Genomic DNA, 22691 nt, shown 5'->3' with positions numbered 1-22691 from the left:
TCCCATTTGGGTAGCTCTGACGTTATCATTTTAGTGAAATGACCCTAGTCGAAATGCCAAATATTTTGGTCTTTGTCATAATTAAATTTATGGTTTACTGTGCAAGTTTGCTACAGATAAAATTATAAGTGGTGTCACTTGCAAATTTTGCATTTGTAAGTACTGTAATGGTCTTTATGATATTAAGTGACTATATGTGGCTGGTAATCACATGTAATTAGTAGTGACTGTGTGACAACTATATGTCATGTAGAAAAGTGTATAAGATTTTTCATGATTTCATAATCTTAGTACAACAATGATTTATCGTAGTAATAAAATAGTGTTACAGTAAACCACCTGTGCACATTGTGACATAAAAAATTCAAATCAGTGCTAATGAAATGCCTGGTAAGAGACTGTAAAAAACTTAGATGTGAAGTAGTACAATAATGAAGTAATCAGTCAGTAAGCAGCCTTCGAAAGTCTTGAGTTTCTTTTCAGATTTCTTTGTTTTTGTTTTTTTGCTTCATTTTGCTTTCTTTGTGATTTTCATACTAAGCACAGTCCATCTCAGCCTTCATGATATGAATTCTGGAATGGCATCCCCCCTCTCCTGAGTCTGCAACTCCTCCCCCCCCCCCCCCCCCCACCACCATTTGACTGTCTCACTGTGTGTACAAGTAGTTCTGCATCCAAGTTCTATCCACAGGCTGGAAAGACTGCCCCCACCCCACCCTGTCTGTACTGCATCATCAAACCCCATGTGTGACAGTGAAAGTGAAATTAGCCCTTTGAATAGTACATTTTATTGCCTTTGTGGATGTGATGTGTGTGCATCGTTATGCTTTTGTTTTCCCCTCTTTTTTTCTCTTTTTTTATCAATCTCTACCCCCCTTTTTGTTCCAGCCTCCAGTGCTGTTGAGTTTTTTTTTATCGTCTGCCGTGCTTTGCTCACTTTCTGCTTGTATGTGCTGAGTTGCTGTCTCGTTCCCAGCCCTCTTCCTTGAACTTTTCGAAACCTCCTCACCTGAATTAATAACGATGAACAGCAGACACTACGACTTAACCACCTGACACTCCCCAACAAACCACCCCCCTTTACGAATACAGGTGCCCGGAGAATAAGCGCGGGGAACGGTGCGATACCAGCATTCTCAAAACGAACAAATGCTACGAGGGTTATTGTCTCAATAACGGAACTTGTCGATATTCGGAAAAAAGAGACAAGCGCAGATGCATGTGAGTAGAGGAGTTTTGAGTGGGCCATTTCTGAGAGCAAAATGAAATTTTTTTACAAGCAAATGAAGACAGTATAAGAATTGTTTATAAGCTCATATAACTATATGTTATCATCACTTATCCACTAAATGATTTTGAGTAGACTAGACTTCTGCAGGGTGAAGGGTAGCTAACATCAGTCTGTGTGCAAGTAAGCTGTGTAACAATTTTGAAGTCTACATCGAGTGTGTCGGAGTATTTTCTCTCACTTTGTTCGTAATCTCTCATAATATTAGTAAGTGGAACAGTATATAAGTAATGTTTTAGATGGTGGAACAGTCTTTATAGCTACAGCGGGATCATCTCATGTAATAGAGGACTGTAAGAAAAGTGGTGATGTATGTACCCAAATCCGTGTCGCTCCGCCCAGCTCTGCCGTATGTCACTCCCCATTTAATGTGTTCCACTTCGCTCCATCTTACCACCTACTATACTTGCCGTAATCTGTTCCCCAAATGTTACCTAGTCCTGCTACCACCCCTACCTCACCGTTTCTGTGTTCTGGTTCTTTTCATGCAAGCGTACAAAGAACAAATGCATATTGTGTATCATGTTTTACATCTTACACATGCGCAATGTGAATGTCACAAATTTGTAGTTGTCCATCGCCAGTTTCATGAGTGCAAGCAAAATTTGTAAGTACAGCAAATATTTTGCATAAACATTATATGTTTCATGGTTAAAAAAATCAACTCTTTCTTATCTGTTATGAATTTACCAAATTTTACTGTGACATGTTATTTTGTTTTGAGTTTGAGGAGGACTTATGTTGGGTTTTATGGGTTTAATTAGAAGCAGTAATATCTTGATAGTGGTAGCTGTATTTTCTTCGTTATATCTATTTTTGATAGAGTGAATTCATAATATAATACCCGGTACATTGTCAGTGGCATATATATTCATGAATTGAAAACACTTATTTGTTGGTTGTCTTTTTTTTGTGTGTGTCACAATTGTGTGGAAAGTTAATTTCTGCAATGCAAACATGAGTAAAGTGTACTCGGGAAAAGATTTTAGTAGTTTTAATGGACAAATGAGATGTTAGTGTGTGCTGCCACATAGTGTGCAGTGAAGTACAAATTTTCCAACATGATCATGCAAATTCCTAAACTATCACTGCAGGTGATTGATTAAGCTGGTGCTTTTCGTTAAAAGGAATTCTCTAGGTTAAAATTGAGCAAAGGATGTGTGGTTGCAAATGAATAAGAGCAATTGAGATGCTGTATTATCATATGAGTATTCTATCAATTTAAAACCGTCAACTTATTCACTTTGCCACACTTTACATGGCAAATTATGGCTAGATTTGTGGTCTGCACTTATGAAAGAATCTCATTCATTGGTGTATCAATTGGAAAGTCACACAAACTTTATATTGTCATACCATATTAATCACACTTGTACATGTGGGAGAATATGTATGCCCTCACTCAACTGTATGCTGCTAAATACAATATACCTGTCTCATATCAAAATCCCTTTCCTTACACCCCATACCCTGCCCATAATCCCATGTGTTTGGGTCATCATGCCCATTGCATTTGATGTCATCTTCTGATGGGGCAGTTCATACCATTTATTTATGATATCAGGTACGGTTTGGTGGATTATCCTGCAGTTCTTAAGAAATAGGTGTTTGGAAAGAAAAAAAAAACACTCTCATCATATAAGATTTTGTATTTGTAATAATTATTGACATGCTCAATACTCTTGGTAATATTTATAAATCAGGCATCTAAGCATTAACTTGGAAACACATTCATAAATATGTATACCTGGTATGTGTGAGCTTGGTATGGGTTGTTATTCAGAGGAATGCAGCTTACATGATAGAAATATGTTGGGTAATTGTGACATGAATTATGATAACTGAAATTCATAAACGTATGTTGGTATTGGGGCAACAGGACCTTGTATCTCAAAAGTGTCGGATGTTCAGGAGAGCAAAAAAACATGGCAGTCAGACAAATGGGAACACCTTTCCTTTGACATGCCGTGGTGGCTTCGTTTTTTTTGGGTAAGACAGCTAGGATTTGGACAGGTCATCACTTAGCTGATTATCTGATGATTAATTAAAAAAAAGAGTGATTTTTGCAAAAATTTGAGATACAGGGTCTTGTCACCCCAGTGACAATACGTATCCTGCACATATCATCAGCCTTCAAAAGATGTGCTCATTTACGTCATCATCAATATTTTGCCTGTATCTCAAATCTGGGTAGACATGTCCATCTTTAACACCATCCTCATGTTGGAAATGACAGGAACTATGATAGGTTTATAGGCAACTCCTAATGCTGTATATACCATATATTTAGCGAGTCTGTCTTTTGCAAATCAGGAGTTTTCAACAAGTTCAGGAGTGTTAATTTCATGAGTATGGAGTGCTGTGGTGAATGGAGACTTGTACTGTTGCATGTCACATTCATGTTGGGATTAGAGTTGATATTTTCATGTAATGATAAATTCGCAAATAGCACCTGACTCACGAAATTTGCAAAATAAAAGCTTCAAAAAAATATATGAAGTATACAGTATTCAAGTGATAGAAGGAGGACATTTATAAGCAGGAAGTGTTTGTTATGATAGATGTATATGATGGGTCTAGGGCAATTACCCCCTGGGCAATTACCCCGGACCGTTCTCCTGGCCCTAATCCTAATCCTAATCCTGAACCTAATCCTATGCCTAACCCAAACTCCTAACCCTAAACCTAACCCTAACCCTAATCTTAACTCTTACCTTACCACTAACCAGTATTCAGCCGGGGGGTAATTGCCCTCTGGGGGTAATTGCCCGGATACGATCTATGATAGATGTAGCAAGAGTGTTACATTAGGTGGTGTGAGGTAGTGCCATTTCTAGAAGCTTAATTCAAGTACATGCCAGCAACTGTCTATCGGTACATGGGTGACAGGCTCAAAATGCATAGAGTCACAAAGTCTGTAGATGCAAATGAAGAGTTTAAATGCAAACACCAAATGTATCCGTATTCATCAACTTGAGATGGTTGAGATTGAAGCTGCTGAAAAACGAAGAAAATAATGAAAATATATGCGATAATTTTAATGGTATCTTCAAAAATATTTCTTATTACATAAAGGTATGTGATGAGAGCAGCATCCTTGAAAAGATTTATTTTTCTCCATTTGATGATGATGACTATAATTCTAAAAAAAAATAATTGTATTCAAACTCTTCAAATAATCATGAAAAGACAACCATCAAAAAATACCCAATGGCTGTAGTAAGAGGCTTCCCTCTTCTTGCACTAATGAAGCATTTCTGGGATTCATTTTGTGACTGACTAGTTTGTAGCAGGAACTCATGATTATTTTGAAGGGGAATACTCTCTTAGATTGTTCAGAGGAAACGCATCTCACAAGCACAGTGAATATTCAAATTGTAATGGTTTTTGCTGTGCTATCCACTGTAGATATGAAATACTTATCTCCTGTTACTCAAACTGGATGAAAACAAAAGTAAATGGAGATACAAAGGAATAAGATATCTTCATCTTTTAGGCACCTTTCTATTACTAGGCACTAAGTTGTTTTGCTTTCTTTTTTCCCTCTTCTACTAAAAAGCTTAACAATCAAAGAATGTGTGAATTTCTCAGTATAATCAAACAAATTTGCAAGTTGTTCAGAAAGCTCCTGTGTGCGGTGTCAGTGCTGTTAGTCATCCACTGATGAAGGAGAATTTAAAATGGCTTATAAATGGGAATTTCTGGCCCTTCTTGTGCATTTGTGTACCAGTCTCTTTTTTTAAGTGATATGAACTTGATACCATGAAATGCATCTGCTAAATGACTCACTAAAGATAATTTCCCAGCAAAATCTTTGCTCATTTCTCTCTCTCATTTTGCTCTCGCGTGTTCTTGCATCCATAAAATGTTTGTTCTTGCCCATAGGTATGATAACTAAGCTGGGTGTATCGAAGATGGGGCTTCCATAGATAAACATTGCCCTAGCACTTTCTGCGCTTAGCTGCACTTAGAACAATGATTCGAGAGTAATATTGAAGTGTTGCAAGTGATCTAGTTGCTCGCGCGTATGCAGGGCACCCTGTGGTAGGAATGTAGGGCGGTAAATGGGTCTGTTCTCTGTGCTGGTGGGGGCTTACTTTAATCGAGAGTGTGATTTGGGGCTACTAACTGTAATCCATCCTTTTTCCATCTGATTGGAGGAATACTCATCGGCCATGTGCATAGCTAGCTGATTTTTGTTGTTTCGCTCAAATCCAACTGCTAGTTAAATGACATGAGCCTTTAGAATGAGAAATACAAATATCTGGTCTTGGAATGTGATAACAAGTTGAGAAAAATTGAAAAAATTGTCTCTTTTTTTGCCTGATGCTTAAGTAGACAAACACTATAACCACATGCTAGCCCAAAAAGGGAGATATGTGTGGTTGATTCTTATGTATGTTTGCCATTGTATCATTCACAATCTTACCACACTTACATGTAGCAGGAATTGGGAATTCTTCTTTTAAAAGAGAATCAGGTAATAATGCAGATATTTCATTATGTTGATTCAATACCAATAATTTTGTCATTGCATTCACATCACATAATTCAAGTTGATAAAGTTTGGTATATTAGTGATATTACAATGATGATCCAGCCACCCCCCCCCCCCATCATAAACAAGTTGCAATAGTTTCATGTTACAATACTCTTTAGAGTCTTAGTTGCTTTGGCGATGTCTGTACTTTGTAGTATTTTCCAGTTTTAATACTGTGAAAGTCTTTTTGAGGCAGAGACCAGAGCTACATAGTTTGTTGCATATTAAACAGGAGACATTTTGACATCAATTCTTACATAGAAATATAGGGAATACATATCCTCCAATTGTATGACATAAGGTATGTAAAACAAAATGATGGGAAAAACCCTGAAATCAATCATTTGTTGTTCATCTCATGTCATCATTGCTTATTATATGAAGTATGTTCATATTCATTCATTTGACATCATCATAAAGCTGCAATTATGGTCACTAGCAAATAACGGTAAATGTCTGTTATGTGATGGGTCCCAGACAGCAATAGTTTGTGCAAACCAATTTATACCACTGCTGTCTCATTTTGAGGGGAATGGGGCAGATTTATGATGGAGAGGTGATAACTGTCACGTTTTGTGTTGTCATTCATTTATCTTGAGTACATACAGGATACTCATAACTTGTGATGTATTGTATTTGTTTATTTAAAGAGATTATATCATATTGTATTTATTTATTGCAACTCTTTACTTTCACCATGGAATTCTAACAATGAAGAGCAATACTTACAGTACTATAAATGTTTCAAGTACCAGTGTAAGATAAAATGCATTTATATACATAACATGTGCTTTAGCATTATTATAATTTTGTGTGTATGAAATCTTCATTATCATCTATTGGGACTTATATTATTCTCATTGCAAATTTATCAGTCGGACTGCAAGAATTTTAATGTAATAGGTGTATTGCAGGTCATATTTCTCAGTCACATGATTTTTTATTCATAATAATCTTGTTCGCTTGTCACAAATAGTCATTTTAGCCTTTGGACAGCAGAGCTATTTAATCAAATAAATTTCATATATCTCGACAAACTTTTCTCAATTCATTATCACAAAATCTGTATAATTCATGGTTAGAAATGAGTTGTAGACAACAATGTCCTAGTTACTAACCCCGTCCATTTCAGTCCATACTTTTTTTTTCTTCAGATTAACTGATTTTTCATATGATATACATCATGATAAATATTATGCCCATTTAGACTTTCTGTCATATAATATCTGCACTTTCAGAGTAGATAAATCTTATGGTACAGAAATGTATGTGTATCAAACAGTTTTGCTTATAATGAAATTACAAGTTCTTGTTGGTAGGTCAAGTGCTATACTTTAGCCTGGTACTTGGAGTTTGACGAAAATTAAAGGGTACATGAGTGTTTATTTCCTATAAATGCTCTGCATTATATGCTACTGTTGGATTGTTTTTGATGACACATTAAAGGAATGATATGATTTTAGGTGAGTAGGAGGATTCAAATTTTAAATTATTGCGAGATGATTAGAAACCACTTGTGTGTGAGTATGATGTCACTTCATGGTGTATACTTTTGAAGTCGTCATGTGCAGACTTTGTCCACAACATGCATCATTGAATATAAGGACCATAGCTGTCGTGAAGCAACATACCTTGGTAGACGATATGGAACATTTAAGTGTGTATCATGTCCTACATTGTAGTAGATTGTCATTGATTCATGAATTTTCATCCTGGTCTAAACTATGCTATGTTTTTGTGATATGAAATGTTTGTAATATTACTAATATCATTAGTTACTCGAGCAGCATAGTTATAACAGTGCTGTATTTTTTTTTTCCAGGATTTATCATCAAGAACAAAAGAGTTCAGTTTTGGGAAGGTTTATACGAAAGGATTCTACTGGCACTGATTTAAGAAAAGAAAGAAGAGATTCTTGCTTTGAGGGGAAATAAAAAGCATGAACAAACCTTCAACTCAAGTAATGCTTTGTATGGGAATATCACAAATATCATTCTTTGGATGTAGATAGTAGAGGAGGGCAGTGTTTGTACCCAGTGTCTTTGATAATTGATATCTTTATGACCTCAGTACACTCTCCTCCTTTTGTATGCATCACCAAAGTCTATTCCAATGATCTGTATGACATCTGTCACATCTCATATGGTGTTAGTATGTCTACCCATGAAGTTCTTTTGTTTTTTTTCCAGATTATGTTACATACTTTTCCTCAAAATGTACTCTCTCTTTCTCTCTTTTAAATTCTCTCATAACTTATCTCTGTGTGTGCTCCTCTGATATATCAACAAAAAAAAAGCAAAAACAAAAGCCATTGCTCTCATAACACCCACAGCCTTTAACCTGCATGTTGTGCCCTTTATTCATGATTTGAATGTTAGATTAGTGCATGCTGAATGCCCATTTTTACACTTCAACACTTCTAATGTCGAAAAAAAAAAATGCATCTTTGCATTGCACCAGCAAATCTTTCCTCAATCCCTCTGTATTGCGAGCTGTCTGCTTGCTTTGAAGTGTTGTTTGTATGTGTGTGTGTGTGTATATGTTTGTATTTGTGTCTGTTTGTTTGTTTCCTCAATGAAGGCCATTCTCATTGGCTAATACAGCAGCTAAGAAAATTGTGACACTTTACCCTTTCATTCTAGTGGCTAGAAAGAGTTACGGTAATGGAGAAATATTCTGATTCTTTGCCAACAAAGTGCCCACGCCTCATTGGCTCAGTACTCAGGCCTCATTTTAATGATGCGAAATTGGCCTGGCTTGCTAGCTGCTTATTTCTTGTGTAGCCCCAAGAGGTATTCCACCATTTATTCTAGTGGAAGTCAACCAATTTAAGGCAAGATTTATTTGTTTATTTATTCAGTTATGTATTTATTTTGCAATGATCTTTCTAATTGAATTTTGTTTTAGCAAACTCTGTATGGGGCGAGAAAAATCATACTGTGGTTGGCAGTTTTTTTTTTCTGGCAATATTTCGGGTGGCTTCTAGTAGGCTATATCTGCCGAGTAACTTTCATCAAAATCTTGCAATTTTCCTAATGTTATGGGTTGTCACTGTTAGTGGGAATGGTCATAAACTTGCTTGATGACACTTCGTCTGTGTATACCTCTATTATGTTGTACATGTGTCTTTCTTGCTCTCTTTCTCTCCCTCTCCTACTACTTTCTTGCACTGCAATATCATATCATTGCCTGTCTTGAAAGAATGCTTTGTATTGTTTGGAATGAGAATGATGATAATGAATTCACATCTCTTAACAATTCATTCTTCTTTTATTCATGTTTGATTCCCTGGCTTACAGACACGCATGAAGGCTGTTTCCTACTTTTTATTCCATTTTTTTTTTTTTTTTTGCTATGAGAAAGGAATGATATCCTTTTTTTATTGATTTTCTGATCTTTTCATCTGTTTAACTGCTGCCAATTCTATATTAATCAATGCTCTTGATGTCTTCCTTGCTAAATTTCAGTTTATATATATATTATGCTATTTCACCATCCTATTTCATTTCAGTACTCTATCGCCACAGAATCTGTGAAAATAGATATATCCGCATTCATTTGCAGCTCTCTAGTGTGCATTCCTGAAGCAATTCATAAAAAAAACACACAATTTATGCACATGCAGTGCCATACCACTAGCAAATTTTGCATAGATTAGTTTTGCATATCATATATTTTTCCCATTTATTCGACCAAACTGCAATGTATTCATCATAATAGTTGACGAGAAAAACTGTGAGCAAAAGCATTTGTTAATGCCTCTGAATATGCCTAACCATATGAAAAACTAATATTTTGTGATTATCAACCTTAATACAACTATAATTGATTGAATGGTACCATAATGACTTATGCCAAAAAACAAGATGTTGAGTGTCATTTATGTAGTACAATGCAAGAATAACAGATATCTCATGTTAACTTTTAGTGATAAAATATTTGACCACAAAAAATTCCTCTGATATTTGTGTACCAACTTCTTTCATGTTTTCTTGACGACATAATAGACAAATCTAGGACAATATTATGAGGATCTTTGTCTTTGTGACAAAAAATATACAGAAATAAAAAGGAATGCTTTTGAAGTAAAAGTGCCTTGTTTTGCTGTCATAAAGATTGAAACACCAAAAATATGATAAGGAATAATGTAGATATTTCATTAAAAAATCACCGTGAGAAAGTCGTAGTCACATTGATTCTGTGGTCTGATCAGTTTCAGTTATTTTTCATTGTATATGTATAACTCATCAGTGCAATGTTTTATTGCTTTCTTTTCTCTCTCTTTCTCCCGTGTTTGTTTACCCCCTCGTGTGTCCGGACCCTGCTTCACCTCTCGTCTGTGCGTTCCACTACCCGTCCTCATGTCGCTCGTCCATCGTCTCTCTGTGTTCCATCTTCTCTGTGCCCGTCCTATGTCGCCCTCGTGTGTGTACATCATCATTTCGTCCATTTCCCCCCTCCTCCTCCCAACCTTTCCAATCCCCGCCCCCCCTTCCTGCCCTCACCCTCGTCCCATGAACGTCATGTCCTGCATGTGGCGTACACCGTCCCTTTTTTTATTATTATTTTTTATTCCCACACCCTTCAGCTGTCCTGACCTATACCGGGGCTCGCCTCGCTGTGACTTAAAATTTAGGCAATATGATACTAGCAATCCACCATCAGTAGGTGATCCAAGTAAGTACTTAGCAACCACTGGAAACTTTTTTTTAACATTTTGGAATGGAGAGAGAGGAGGGTAGGGTTTGGTCATCGTAAAGTGTCCCCTCCCCCTTCTTGAAAATGTTTGGATTGTTCTCCAATGGCTGGAGAAGTTTGTATCAAGCAGGACTTCATATATCCTGGCGGGTTTTCGGTGACCAATTGCGATGACCCATTCACCTCCCCTCCTCTGCTCGTGTTTGTGAACTTATCAGTTGTTTTATTTTAACATGCACTAACAAGTAATGTGATTATATCCGTTCTCTCTCCCCTTCCGGACTTGTCATCTTTCTCTCGTACAGTTGTTTGCAAACTTATGGCGGCTCCAGGTGCCAGTTTATAAGGCCACATCGTTCATACAGTAAGTAGGCAACACCCAGCCTGTGACCCCTCGTAACCTTTGGCCTGATGACCTCTAGCACCATGTGACCTGCGGCTCTCTATCTCTCCTAATTCTCTCTGTCTCTGTATACCCTTTACACATGTACCGTGACCTTCGTGACCCAAGTTGCATACCATGAGCAGCTAGCATTCTTCCATTAGAACATGTGTACAATCTGTAAACCTTTCACAGAACGAGAATGGAGTGATGATTGATTAAAGAGTATGAAACTATATATTTCCTCTAAAATATTCAAACCTGAACTAAGAAACAACTTTAAACAAACAGGGGAAAAAAAAGGCAACCCAACTTAACGTAGCGTTATCACAGCTCCATTCATGTTTTGTGGAGGGTTCGGTGGCAGTGTCCCATAGTCCCACCCATAGAAAGCTATGTTCTGCCTTGGTCGAAATGTGGCTCATTGGTTACTTGGTATACACACGTCTGGATATTGCAGGAGTATCTGATTTATTTCATTTTCTGATGTCTTTTACTTTACAGTTTTCATTCAAAGGGCCGGGGTTATCACTCACAACGTTTGTCCAGAAATTTTCAGTGTAAAAAAACCCTTAATTGCATGCTGCATCACTGAGCCGTATTGCATGCTTGAATGATATACTTGCATTAATTGTCTTGTGTTGGCTTTGTAAGATGTTGTATCTGTTCAGATGCTAAATGTCTTATACCTTAAAGATAATAAAAAGTTTTGGTACCTCAAAAGCTTCCCTGAATTTCCTTGTCTTGGTTTGTGCTTCGGGTTAAAGTACGTTGTCTGTGAGAATTACTCGCCCCAAAGTGCTCTCATGTCTTAGTAATCATGCAATAATGGTTTCGTACCAGAGCCGACGCTGACCAGCGTCGATAAATATTGTACGAAACCACTGACTGCGACCAGCAGCGTGCAGCCCATTGTACGCATAGCTGACTGCGACCAGCAGCCCCATACACAGAGCGTAATGGGGCTTCGCATTGTAGCATTCAGGATCATGACAGATTTAGTATCGCGGGTAAATGTCAACTTAAAATCCAAAAAATTCTTCGATTTGAAGACTTACCAATTAAGTTGAAGTATTGAAAACAGGCTTCGAACAACGTTTGGTTCTGCCAATAGTCCCTTTCTGTTCGAATTGATGACTGAATGTGACTCGGTCGAGAGGACCTTGGGAGAGCTACATACACTGGATACTATGGCCAGCGCATGCGCACACAAACATCTTGTCCGTTCATGGATTTGAAATTTGTGTGCGGGCTGCATATGATGTGTTCGCAGGCACTGGCTGTAGTATTCAGTGTACTGTATGTAGCTCTCCTAAGGTCCTGTCGACCGAGTCACATTCAGTCATCAATTTGAACAGAAAGGGACTATAGGCAGAACCAAACGTTGCCCGAAGCCTGTTTTCAATACTTCAACTTAATTGGTAAGTCTTCAAATTGAAGAATTTATGGGATTTGAAGTTGACATTTACCCTGCGATACTAAATCTGTCATGATCCTGAATGCTACAATGCGAAGCCCGATTACGCTATGCGTATGGGACTGCTGGTCGCTATGCGTATGGGGCTGCTGGTCGCAGTTAATTGCATGATTACTAAGACATGAGAGCACTTTTGGGCGAGTAAGTCTCACAGTGTTAGTTATATGAAAGGTACTTTAACCTGAAACACAAACTAAGGCAAGGAAATTCAAGGACACTTTTGAGGTACCAAAACTTTTTATTATCTTTAAGTTTACGTAGACACACTACAGTCAACCTCCTTCCATTGGAGGTGATACCCATCGACAACTATAGTTTCAATTGAAAAGTGATTCTGCCTGCCATGATGTGGCTATAGGTCTACCACCAGTCTATATTCCCCAAATCAGAAGCTCATGTTTAGTGTGGTTTTAAGTCAGTCAGGTATCCCTTTGGATCATGATCTGATCAACTCCAATTAAAAGTAAAATGACTGGGTGTACATCTCAGGGTTAAATTCAACCAACACCCATCTGTATATGCACCAGCAAAAGGCTGAGTGAATATGACAAAATCTATAAAACCTTCCACCCTTCCACAGCTCCTAGTCTTCCATACACCTTGCTCCCTTCCCAAACATTTTCAGCATCACTGTATGATGTCCACCCGTGGCCTTGTAGCATGCATGCATGGTCTAGAGCACTTCAGCCGTCTCCATAAGTTTCTCACTGGAATAACAAAAAACACATACACACACAAGGAAGAAATCATTCAAATGTATTGTATGTCCAAATCTTACAAGTGCCATTCCTGATAATAAGTTATAACTTCGCATAATCATCTGTCAAAGGGGCAATATTGTCATCAATCTTGCTTTAGTCTGTAAAAACTTGTCATATTCTTTGTTTTAACGACACTCTGTGTGTATACATGTTATTTTTTTATTTGATATAATACAATTTCATGATTTGATTGATGAGAATTTTATCACAGAGCTTTTGTGGAAATTGACAAACTAATCAAAATGAATGGATCCATTCTCATCAGAACTTTATGCCGAGCAATTCTGAAATGTTTGTACTTTTTGGCAGGCATGTATGAAAATAATGATGATAATAGTAATAATAACGATGATAATAATTATAATAGTAATAATGATAATAATGATAATAATAATAATGATAATAATAATGATAATAATAATAGTGATAATAGTAATGATAATGATAATAACAATGATAATAGTAATAACAATGATAATGATAATGATAATAATAATAATGATGATGATAATAATAATAATGATAATGGTAATAATAATAATAATGATAATGATGATTATAATGATAATGATAATGATAATAATAATAATAATGATAACGATAGTAATAATAATAATAATAATGATGATAATAATAATGATAATAATAATAATGATAATAATGATAATGATAATAATGATAATGATAATAATGATGATAATAATAATGATAATAATAATAATGATAATAATGATAATGATAATAATGATAATGATAATAATGATAATAATAATATCTTAATACTATATTGTCTTTGATCACTCAATGATTGCTCACTTCATCACACTAACAAAATTCTTGGATCATTAGACGTGGTAAACCAAATGGTAAATTCTGCTCTTTATAGGGGAACTACCAGTAGGTGTCTTGGTTCGTTTGTTAATGCAAACAAGTTTGACGGGGATGACATGGCCTGAGTAATATGTCAGTGACAATTTTTATTATTCGTAGGAGAATCTGGTTACAGCATGATTAGGATTGAAAAATTACTAATGAAGGGGTCCAGGCTTGTTGCTGAAAGTGTGCATGCCCCTGCTATATGTCTTAGTCAAGCATTAGAATCAGTCAATGGCACTGCCTAGGCTCCTTAATGTGGACACAAAACAGATGTGCAGAACAGAGTCGAAAGATCAAGCCACAAACATCACAGATATCTTTGTGTGGGACTGAAACATTTTCAGAACAAAAAAGAAAAGACCTTATCTTCACATTTTCAACATCAAAAGTGCTCAATATTAAAGATTTTCAATCATTTGCATGCTTTTTATCAACAGTGAAACACTAACAACAAAATACAGTACGTGTGTGGAAATTATACTGCATAGGGTGATCATTTAAAGTGTTTGGGTATGGTGTGGGTTGAGATTGGGATTCAGATTTCAACTTTTTGCAAGATAGTTTGAAACCATTTGTGAAATATGAAAGAGCATACAATTTTAAGAGGAAGTAAAAGTTTATTTGATAAAAATCAGTTTTGTAATGGACGAGATATCCATAAACAAAACATGATCCTAATAAAAGGTGGGACCCATTTTTCATTAGGACCACTTTGTGTTTGGATACCTCAGCCATTTCAAAACAGATATCCTTCAAATAAACTTTTAATTCCTCTTAGAATTGTATGCTCTTTAGTATTTCATATAAGTGGTTTCTGATTATCTCGCAAAAAGCTAAAACCTGAATCCCCCATCTCAACCAAAACTATACCATCCCTTTATTAAATGAAGCAAGATTATCACAAAAGGAAAAATACAGGCCACTTGAAAACTAGGGTGCTGGTAATTGAAGAGTTTCTAGTCTTTGAAGTTAACATCAATCATACAATTTACATACACAATACAATACATTTCGAGTGGTTTACTCTGTTTCAGGTAAGTACTAAGTTTAATCAAATTCCTAATGTTTGGACAATTTACCCTGTATCAGTGTGCATGCCAAAGCTATTAATCGCATGATTTGCATATTGTGTAAATAAAATGTTATCATGCGTGTACAAGTATGTAATGTTTTCCTGATGACCAATCCAACTGGAATAGGGGCAGTTGGTGGTTTTGTTATTCCACATGCCTTATTTCGGTAGCATTTTGTTTCTGTTCACAGTACTAGGCTCTGATTGCAGAAGATGAGTGTGACATTGATCAAATTATTTTCCAGAAAATAAAATAAAAATTAGGGCAACAGTTCTGGCTCAAATGACAGCTTACTCTATTGTACACATATCCATCATATAAAATGTCAAGCAGAAACTAAATGTCATGTTGTGGCACATTTTTACTAGTAGAAAAAAAAGTGTTATTTGAGTAGATAACAAAAACAGTGATGCCCAAACCAGAAAAAGGTTCCAATTCTGCTCCCGGTCATTTAAATTGGAAACTAGCATCAGTGACTATTTTAATTCCAACTACACTGTATATTCAAGAATTATTCAAGGCATCTTTAGGGGTTCCTGACATGTTTATAAAGGTAAATTAGCTTTGTTGCTCTAAAACTTGTCCATACAATATCTGAGGATAAAATCCATGTTTAGCTTTTTCATTTCCCACAATCAGTGAAAGCAAGTGACTGATCGTATGACATCCGACCATGAAAAGAAACCTGATGGAAGATTTTGATAAAACTATTACTATTTAAAAAGGAAAGTACCTGTAAAATGCCATCCAAAGGAGATCATATACTGTCTCAGTATTTTGTTGACTGTTTGACGTTGTGCGGAGCAAATGGCATGACAAATGTGTTGATGTTTGGTCGTAGGTCAATATGCCATGAGGTGCAATTGCTGCAATCGCGGAAACTTCAATTTCCTCCTGTGGCACCATTCCCCAGTTCAGTCCCCTTGCCAAAAAAATACTTCAGGACTGCAGCAACATGGACTCGGCCACAACTGGACCCCTCCACCGTAATGAATGCATCAAACATTTCCTCTGAGTCACAGTTTGATCTTCTTCTTCCATTTCTTTTGTCTTCCATCTTCTCTTTTTTTCTCCAATGCAAGGACACAGTGGATCGGACTTAAATATATATGTTTTATTTGTCTATCCTTTGTTTTGCAGGTTGTGCAGAAAATTTTACATAAATGAATGATGGATTTTAAAAAAAAATGTCATTATTAATGATTATGCACTTGATGTCAAGCCCAGAGGTGGTGAAATCATGACAAAGATTGAAGTGTAAGTTTTCTGGAATCTGAAACAATGCACCTTTGGTGTCGCAAACAAGGCAAAACAGAAGAACAGACACAGTTTATTTTCCAAAAAAGAAGAAGAAGAAAAACAAAAAAGGGGGAATGCTGTTTGCAAGAGAAATAGACTGGTAATGGCTAGAAATGATGTCCCTGTATTGCATCATGGGAAAACGGAAAGAAATCCCAGCTTAAATATTGCTGTGGCACAAATCTTTCTAGAGACACACCTCTATCGATCACTTGCCATGATATCACTGACCGGCTGCTGTTTTTGAGACTTTGAAGTTCTTATTGTTTTAATGTTGTGATATTCTCCAGTGTGTGAGGAAAATTATATTTGATGACAATTCTCTGTTGTAACCATTTCCAGCGATGTCTTTCAAAAGGCAAATATTGAGGATGGAAGTTGTCTAAAGATCACTAATACTAGCATTCAGTCTCCATGGCACCACTCTTTCATGGCTATTCAGCAGTTTTCCTCAAGTTTGATATAAAAATGAAACATCTGCAGAGAATATATCAAAATGTATTAAATATATGTTACACATGATGAGCCTTTGTGGTGATCAGAAATATAGCATTGGTTATTTACATAGAATTGATCAGTTATTGGAGGCTTATGGCATCATCATATCTGAGATGAAATGAAAAGTGATGTGAATAAAGCAGTCTCACCTCTAAGTTCAATACGTATTCTATTTGCAAATCAGTTTTAAATCAAAATTTGTCCTTTCAGTGGCCTTCTGGAAGACAATTGCTTGAAATGGTCTCTTTACACAAGTTGTCTGTGACCATCTGCCACCTGCGACAACCACACGCTCAAATAAAAAAAAAAATGTAAAAAATCATCGATGCACTCAGGCGTATATTGAGATAGAACAGCAACAACAACAACAAAATGAAAAATCTTGCACAAGGGCCCTGATTTTATTTGAGGAGATGAAATTTTCACACCTCAGTGGTGTTTCATGCCAAAATTCTGATAAGGATCAGGAAATTCTAGTAAGGCCGGCGCAAATGCAATATATGCCGAGAAATGGGTCTCCCACCAGTCCATCTATGTTGTCATGGCGACGCACCTGATGTCACAGCCAGCTTGTTATCACCTCGCCTCTCGTGTCGTATACTTGTCATACTGTGATACTTTTCTTCCGGTGGAATGGAAGAAGGGCATTAAAATGTTGTAGACAGTTAATGCCTTTCTTGCTTTCAACCTGGAAATACATGGATACCGGTAATCCATCTTCATTTTTCTGATGATATCGACATCATACATGTTATTGCTTTCATGATGCATTGTGAGAATAATTGGCAGCTTCAATTGACAGACTTTAATTTATGCAAACACTCAACTTAATTTGATAAGCTCAACTGACAACTTGCGTCATCTGCACCGGTCAGCACAAGTGATGGGCAGATAGGAAGAAAATTTGTTCCTACGCATATATGTAGCTGAAAAGTATACATGTAAAATGACCAACAGCAGCTGAGCATGGCCTTTGTCTCACAATGTTCTTTTTTATGTAAAAGAAACCCCCAATGCAAGTTTGACAGTTGTACTCAACTATTCCTTTCTCAGAAGGCATCAAGGAGAATTCAATGAAGGTGATCGTCACCCTGACCGTTATCTTCTTCAGTCTCCTCGTCGTCCTTCTCCTGGTCGTCTTCGTCTACATTAAGAACAAGTAAGTTCATTTGTCCTTAAACTCGACAGCTACATACCCCATGTCCAGGTTTCTGTTCCTTAGTTGCGTAGGGACAAAATTAAAAGGTATACATAGACAGTGAATAATGAATAAAATAACTGAAAATGGAAATGAATAAACCTCAAACCAATAGGAGGGGGAGGTGTGAGAAACACCACTAGGAGATTATTCCAAAAACAGGCTCACAATCATTTTGATTAGTCAACAATGGAGATGCACATGATTTATAGAGATGGCTGCCCAATTGCGAACACTTTAATACCTAGTGTGGTTATCAGAAGTTATTTTGAGTACAATCTTCATTGCATGGAAACTGCCTGAGCATGATAAAAACGAAGAAAGGAGGAAACCATTGATTTTGTCAAATTTCGGAGCAGATGATTATCATTATTTTCTTTTTCTACCTCTGGTAGCCTTTTCATCGTTATCAATGCTGGTCTTCCAGAGAGCCCTGCCATTATAACTACCCAGTGTCACCAAGTACCTTTTTAACACCTGATTAAAGGGAAACATTGTAGATACCACGTCTCCTCCTGGGATGTACATCTGGGACTCGGTTCTAAGCCTAAATAAGACATCTAACTGATGGCAGATGTAGTCATGTTTTAATGCCAAATGTTGCCTTTTGTCTGCTCCACCTTCTGTTTTCTAGGAATTACCAGGAGGCGCAGCGGAGGAAGAGAGTGAAGCGTGCCCCTCTGCGGCCGCCAAACTACAATGGCCATCTGCACCACCAGAACTCAAATAATCAGGCGGGGGTTTCGCCCACTGCGGCAGGGGACATCGAGATGGAGGTAGGGAGGCCAGATTTTCTAATTCTTTCAGCTAGATAGGACTAAAAATAAGGTACAATTATAGAAAATTCCTGCGAGAATATACAGTGCACTCCTGTTATAATGAACATGGTAGAAAAAAAAAGAAACAAAATCTTGTTACGATGAAGTTTTAAAAAATCTGGGCCAAAGTTATATCTTTTAATTGCTTATTGTTCGGCTGCAACAAAATTTCAACGTAACGAAAGAAAACTGTCAGTTTCAAGGACTTTGTTATAATGGGAATCGTCTCTACGATGACTTGAGCAGAGCTTGACAGAGGGAAGAGGTTAATTGTTGAAGTGAATGTTTGTTAGAATCAGCTATAAACACACCAGTCTACACATTTTCACACATACTTGTCCATGTTTTCTGTTCCCATGCAGCCACGAAGACCCTCTGCTCCTCCAACGGTTCTGAGAATGGAAAGTGACAGCAGCTTCCATGGAGGGCACACTCAGAGGAGCCACTCCCTGGATGTTCGCTATGGCAACTCACCCGTGCAGGTCACTCCTGTCAGGACAATGCATAACGGCCACGCCCGCAAAATATCTCAAGCCAGCATTCACTCCAATCACTCCACATCGAGCCACCGGTCGAACGCGTCAACCCCGGGATCGGCGCCGGGGAAGAGACGCAGAATGGGCTACGAGGCGGTGCCTGCCGTTGAGCCGGCAGACAGGATAGAAGAGTACCACGGCGACACGGCGGCGTGTGAGGACGCCAGCATCGTCATGCTGCCGAGAGAGGATCAGTGCAGAGACGCAGACAGCGAGTGCTCCAGCGAGGCGGGTGATGTGGTGGACGTGCCTAACCCTCAGATATGCGCTATCGAGACACGTCTTGCGCAGCCGGGCGAGGATTATGACACTGGTGCCGACAGAGACTTGAGCGCCGACGTTGTGAACGCCAATGTTCACTTCACACCAAACTATGCACAGAATGCGGCATCTCCCGTGCACTCGCCTGCCGTCGTTCGGGGACACTTACATGAAAACCCCCTCCACACCGATATCAACATCACGGCCATGTCGCACGTGCCTAACGATTTCCTCAATAATGATGTGTACTACGGGAGCCGTTACGAGGACGACATTGACAGAAGTAGCCCACCGCATGCTGTTTAATGCGTCCATGAAGCATATGACATGTTGTATATTATTTACTGTATAACCGTCAAATTATTTATTGTCTCTCATCTTTGCACTTCTATTATGCATTGTATATGACCATGACAACTTGTGGTCAATTTCTCTCATGTTTACAGAGAGATTCATCTTTAATGAGTCTGTCGAACTTCTTCACAAAATATATGTAGTGAGTTTTCTCCACTGAAAAATATATGCATTGACTATAGGAGACAAAGTTGCGTGGTAGGTATCTCATAGTTGTGGGTGTAGATGCTAGAGTTTTTCTATCCGTGACTTGAGTGTCGTTTCTATGACAATGAAGACAATCAGATGTGTAGCACTATCTTGATTCATGCGCACACTTTGCTGGCATGTGCCAAATTTGAGACACAATGTACGATGCTCAGCCAATCAAGACAGACGTTTTAATGTACATACAGAAAATGTACATGTTTCAAGTCGTTTTTGAGAAGATGATACGCTTACCGGTAGCTTGTTCATTATTTTTTTTCTTTAAAAAAGAAGAATTGAGATATCGCTAATAAGAGTTCATGTTGAGGGATGCAAGAATGTATGCAGAAATGGCCTCTTACTCTGTACAAGTTGTGTGACCTTATCACTTCAGCATCTCCTATATAGAATATAGCAGTGCTTGCCCCGTCATGGAATTCCTCCATTTCTTTGCCACGTGTAGATTGTTCAAGCAAATGAAACCCTATGTCAATAGATGTCCTTGGCATGTTTGGGAAAGGTATATGTGTCTGGGGAGTAGACTATTCAGAGGAAAATGATCGGATGAAAAGCTAATTGATTGGACATTGCACATATTTGGGCATAGATGTCAAAATTCTATACCTCCATTTATCAATCTCATGTGATTGATGGTAGAGGCAGCCAAGGCTTGGAAAAAGTATGTCCTGTTTCCAGTGAAATGGGCTGGCTTCAAATAGTCGCATCATTATCACTTTTAGGCACATGTTGAAAGAACGCTTTATTTATTTTCAAAAATGTCCTGTTATAAACACATCTCATCATTTCGTTCAAAAAGCGAATATCTCAGCAAAATGTCATTGTGCACATAATAGCAATCAGTGCAATCAAACCATCAAAATAATTAAAAGCAAACATATACTTTAATCCCTGTTCTATCCAAACACACACATGCACATACGAACAGCAAAATCAGTGCCAACATCTACAGTGGATAGGGGACTGCATCGCAAACTCAAATGCAACTAGAATTGATCAGAAGTTATGGTCATAATATGACGAAATATAAAGAATATATGATGTATGATTGCACGCCTGTTATTTATTATATGTATCGCTGATAATTTATTCATTTCAGTATATCACATCATCTTTCTGACCTTAAACATACAGACACACAAACATATACAACACACAATGACACACACACATACACACACACACACACACACATATGCACACCATCTAACTAGCATCATTCATTATACCATGTACTCTGATATCTTAATTTGCATTCTGTATTCTGGTCAGTGCAGCCATCTATTTTGAAGCAGGGTCGTATGTAGATTACACGAGTAGATTGCTCTGCTGCAAAATGGGATTTTTCTGCTTTCATTGTCCGACAATTCATGGGTGGAATTTTAAGCAGTCGATGAATCATGCTCCTATCTTTCTGTCATCTGCCAATGTAAAATGTCAGCGACACCTCCACGGACTTCGAATACTTTCACTTTGCCATTTGAGAGAGCATGTCGAGAACTGGCAAATGGTTTTGGTATGCAAGAAATGCTGTAATGTAAAGCAGATATTGCAATCTCTACCTATTTTTGTGTGGCATAACAAGAGAGTAATACTTGTCAGGACTATTTTTTTTTTTCGGAGGGGGGGGGGGGGGGTGGAGATCTCCACATAACATTGACTGATGTCCAAGCTTGCATTACAACTGTGAAAACAGAACTCATTTGAGTAGGTGAGAAGAAACCCCTAGTAAAGAGATTAAGGTACCTTGTAAAATGTGTGATCTACACAAAAGCAGCGGCACCAATAATAACAGCAAGGTTGCTACGTACCTGCATGCTCGACAGGAAAAGTAGAGTATATCTTTTAGTTGCATCGGGGGGGGGGGGGGGGGGATTGTTGTTCCTTTCATCTGTTGCCATGAGAAATACTATACAACTCTAGATTATTTTCAGGACATATAAACATATATACATGCACACATACATACATACAAACACATGTATTTATATACATGCTGGCATACATGGTAGCGCATTCGTAAATGCATGTATACATACCAGTACATATATGCATATATATTTCATGTTCCTACATACACATATGTTCATGGTAGCAGCTCATCTAGCATGCAGAAAAGCTCGAGGATACACTATGATTTTAAGAGTAGGGAATGATGTTGAGGAATATGGAATTCCATCATATCACAGAGATACATCACTGGGAAGCATAATTTTCATTAATCAAGACCATTTTGCAGGAAAAAAATACTGCAATTGTGACTCTACCGTCAGAAAAAAAGTACTATTGTAAAGTGACCAGTGACCTTTCCTTGTCTTTTGTGAATATTGTCCTTTCTCTATTTGATTAGATTCCCCCCCCCCCCCAAAAAAAAAAAAGTATATGAACGTGATGTGCTGTCTATTATAAGTACGCAAGGGTCACTCAT

At 37.6% G+C, this 22691-nt stretch overlaps 1 protein-coding gene across 1 annotated transcript in view; it reads left to right on the top strand.

Moving 5' to 3' along the window:
• Positions 1 to 21884, top strand: part of LOC139713375 (uncharacterized) — a gene marked incomplete at its 5' end in the record, with an annotated part of 32420 nt that extends 10536 nt beyond the window's left edge. Inside the window, 5 exons of the mRNA XM_071625112.1 lie at positions 1093 to 1221; positions 10832 to 10890; positions 17946 to 18051; positions 18725 to 18866; positions 19271 to 21884. Coding sequence (XP_071481213.1) covers positions 1093 to 1221; positions 10832 to 10890; positions 17946 to 18051; positions 18725 to 18866; positions 19271 to 20011 — 1177 coding nt within the window. The remainder of the gene's footprint in view (positions 1 to 1092; positions 1222 to 10831; positions 10891 to 17945; positions 18052 to 18724; positions 18867 to 19270) is intronic.
• Between the last annotated feature and the right edge of the window lie 807 nt (positions 21885 to 22691).

The sequence above is a fragment of the Diadema antillarum genome, unplaced genomic scaffold (assembly GCF_040938485.1).
Source record: "Diadema antillarum isolate AM-2024a unplaced genomic scaffold, OU_Dant_1.0 seq00001954_RagTag, whole genome shotgun sequence".
NCBI classification, from domain to species: Eukaryota; Metazoa; Echinodermata; class Echinoidea; order Diadematoida; family Diadematidae; genus Diadema; species Diadema antillarum.
This window is presented reverse-complemented; position numbering and strand designations above follow the sequence as displayed.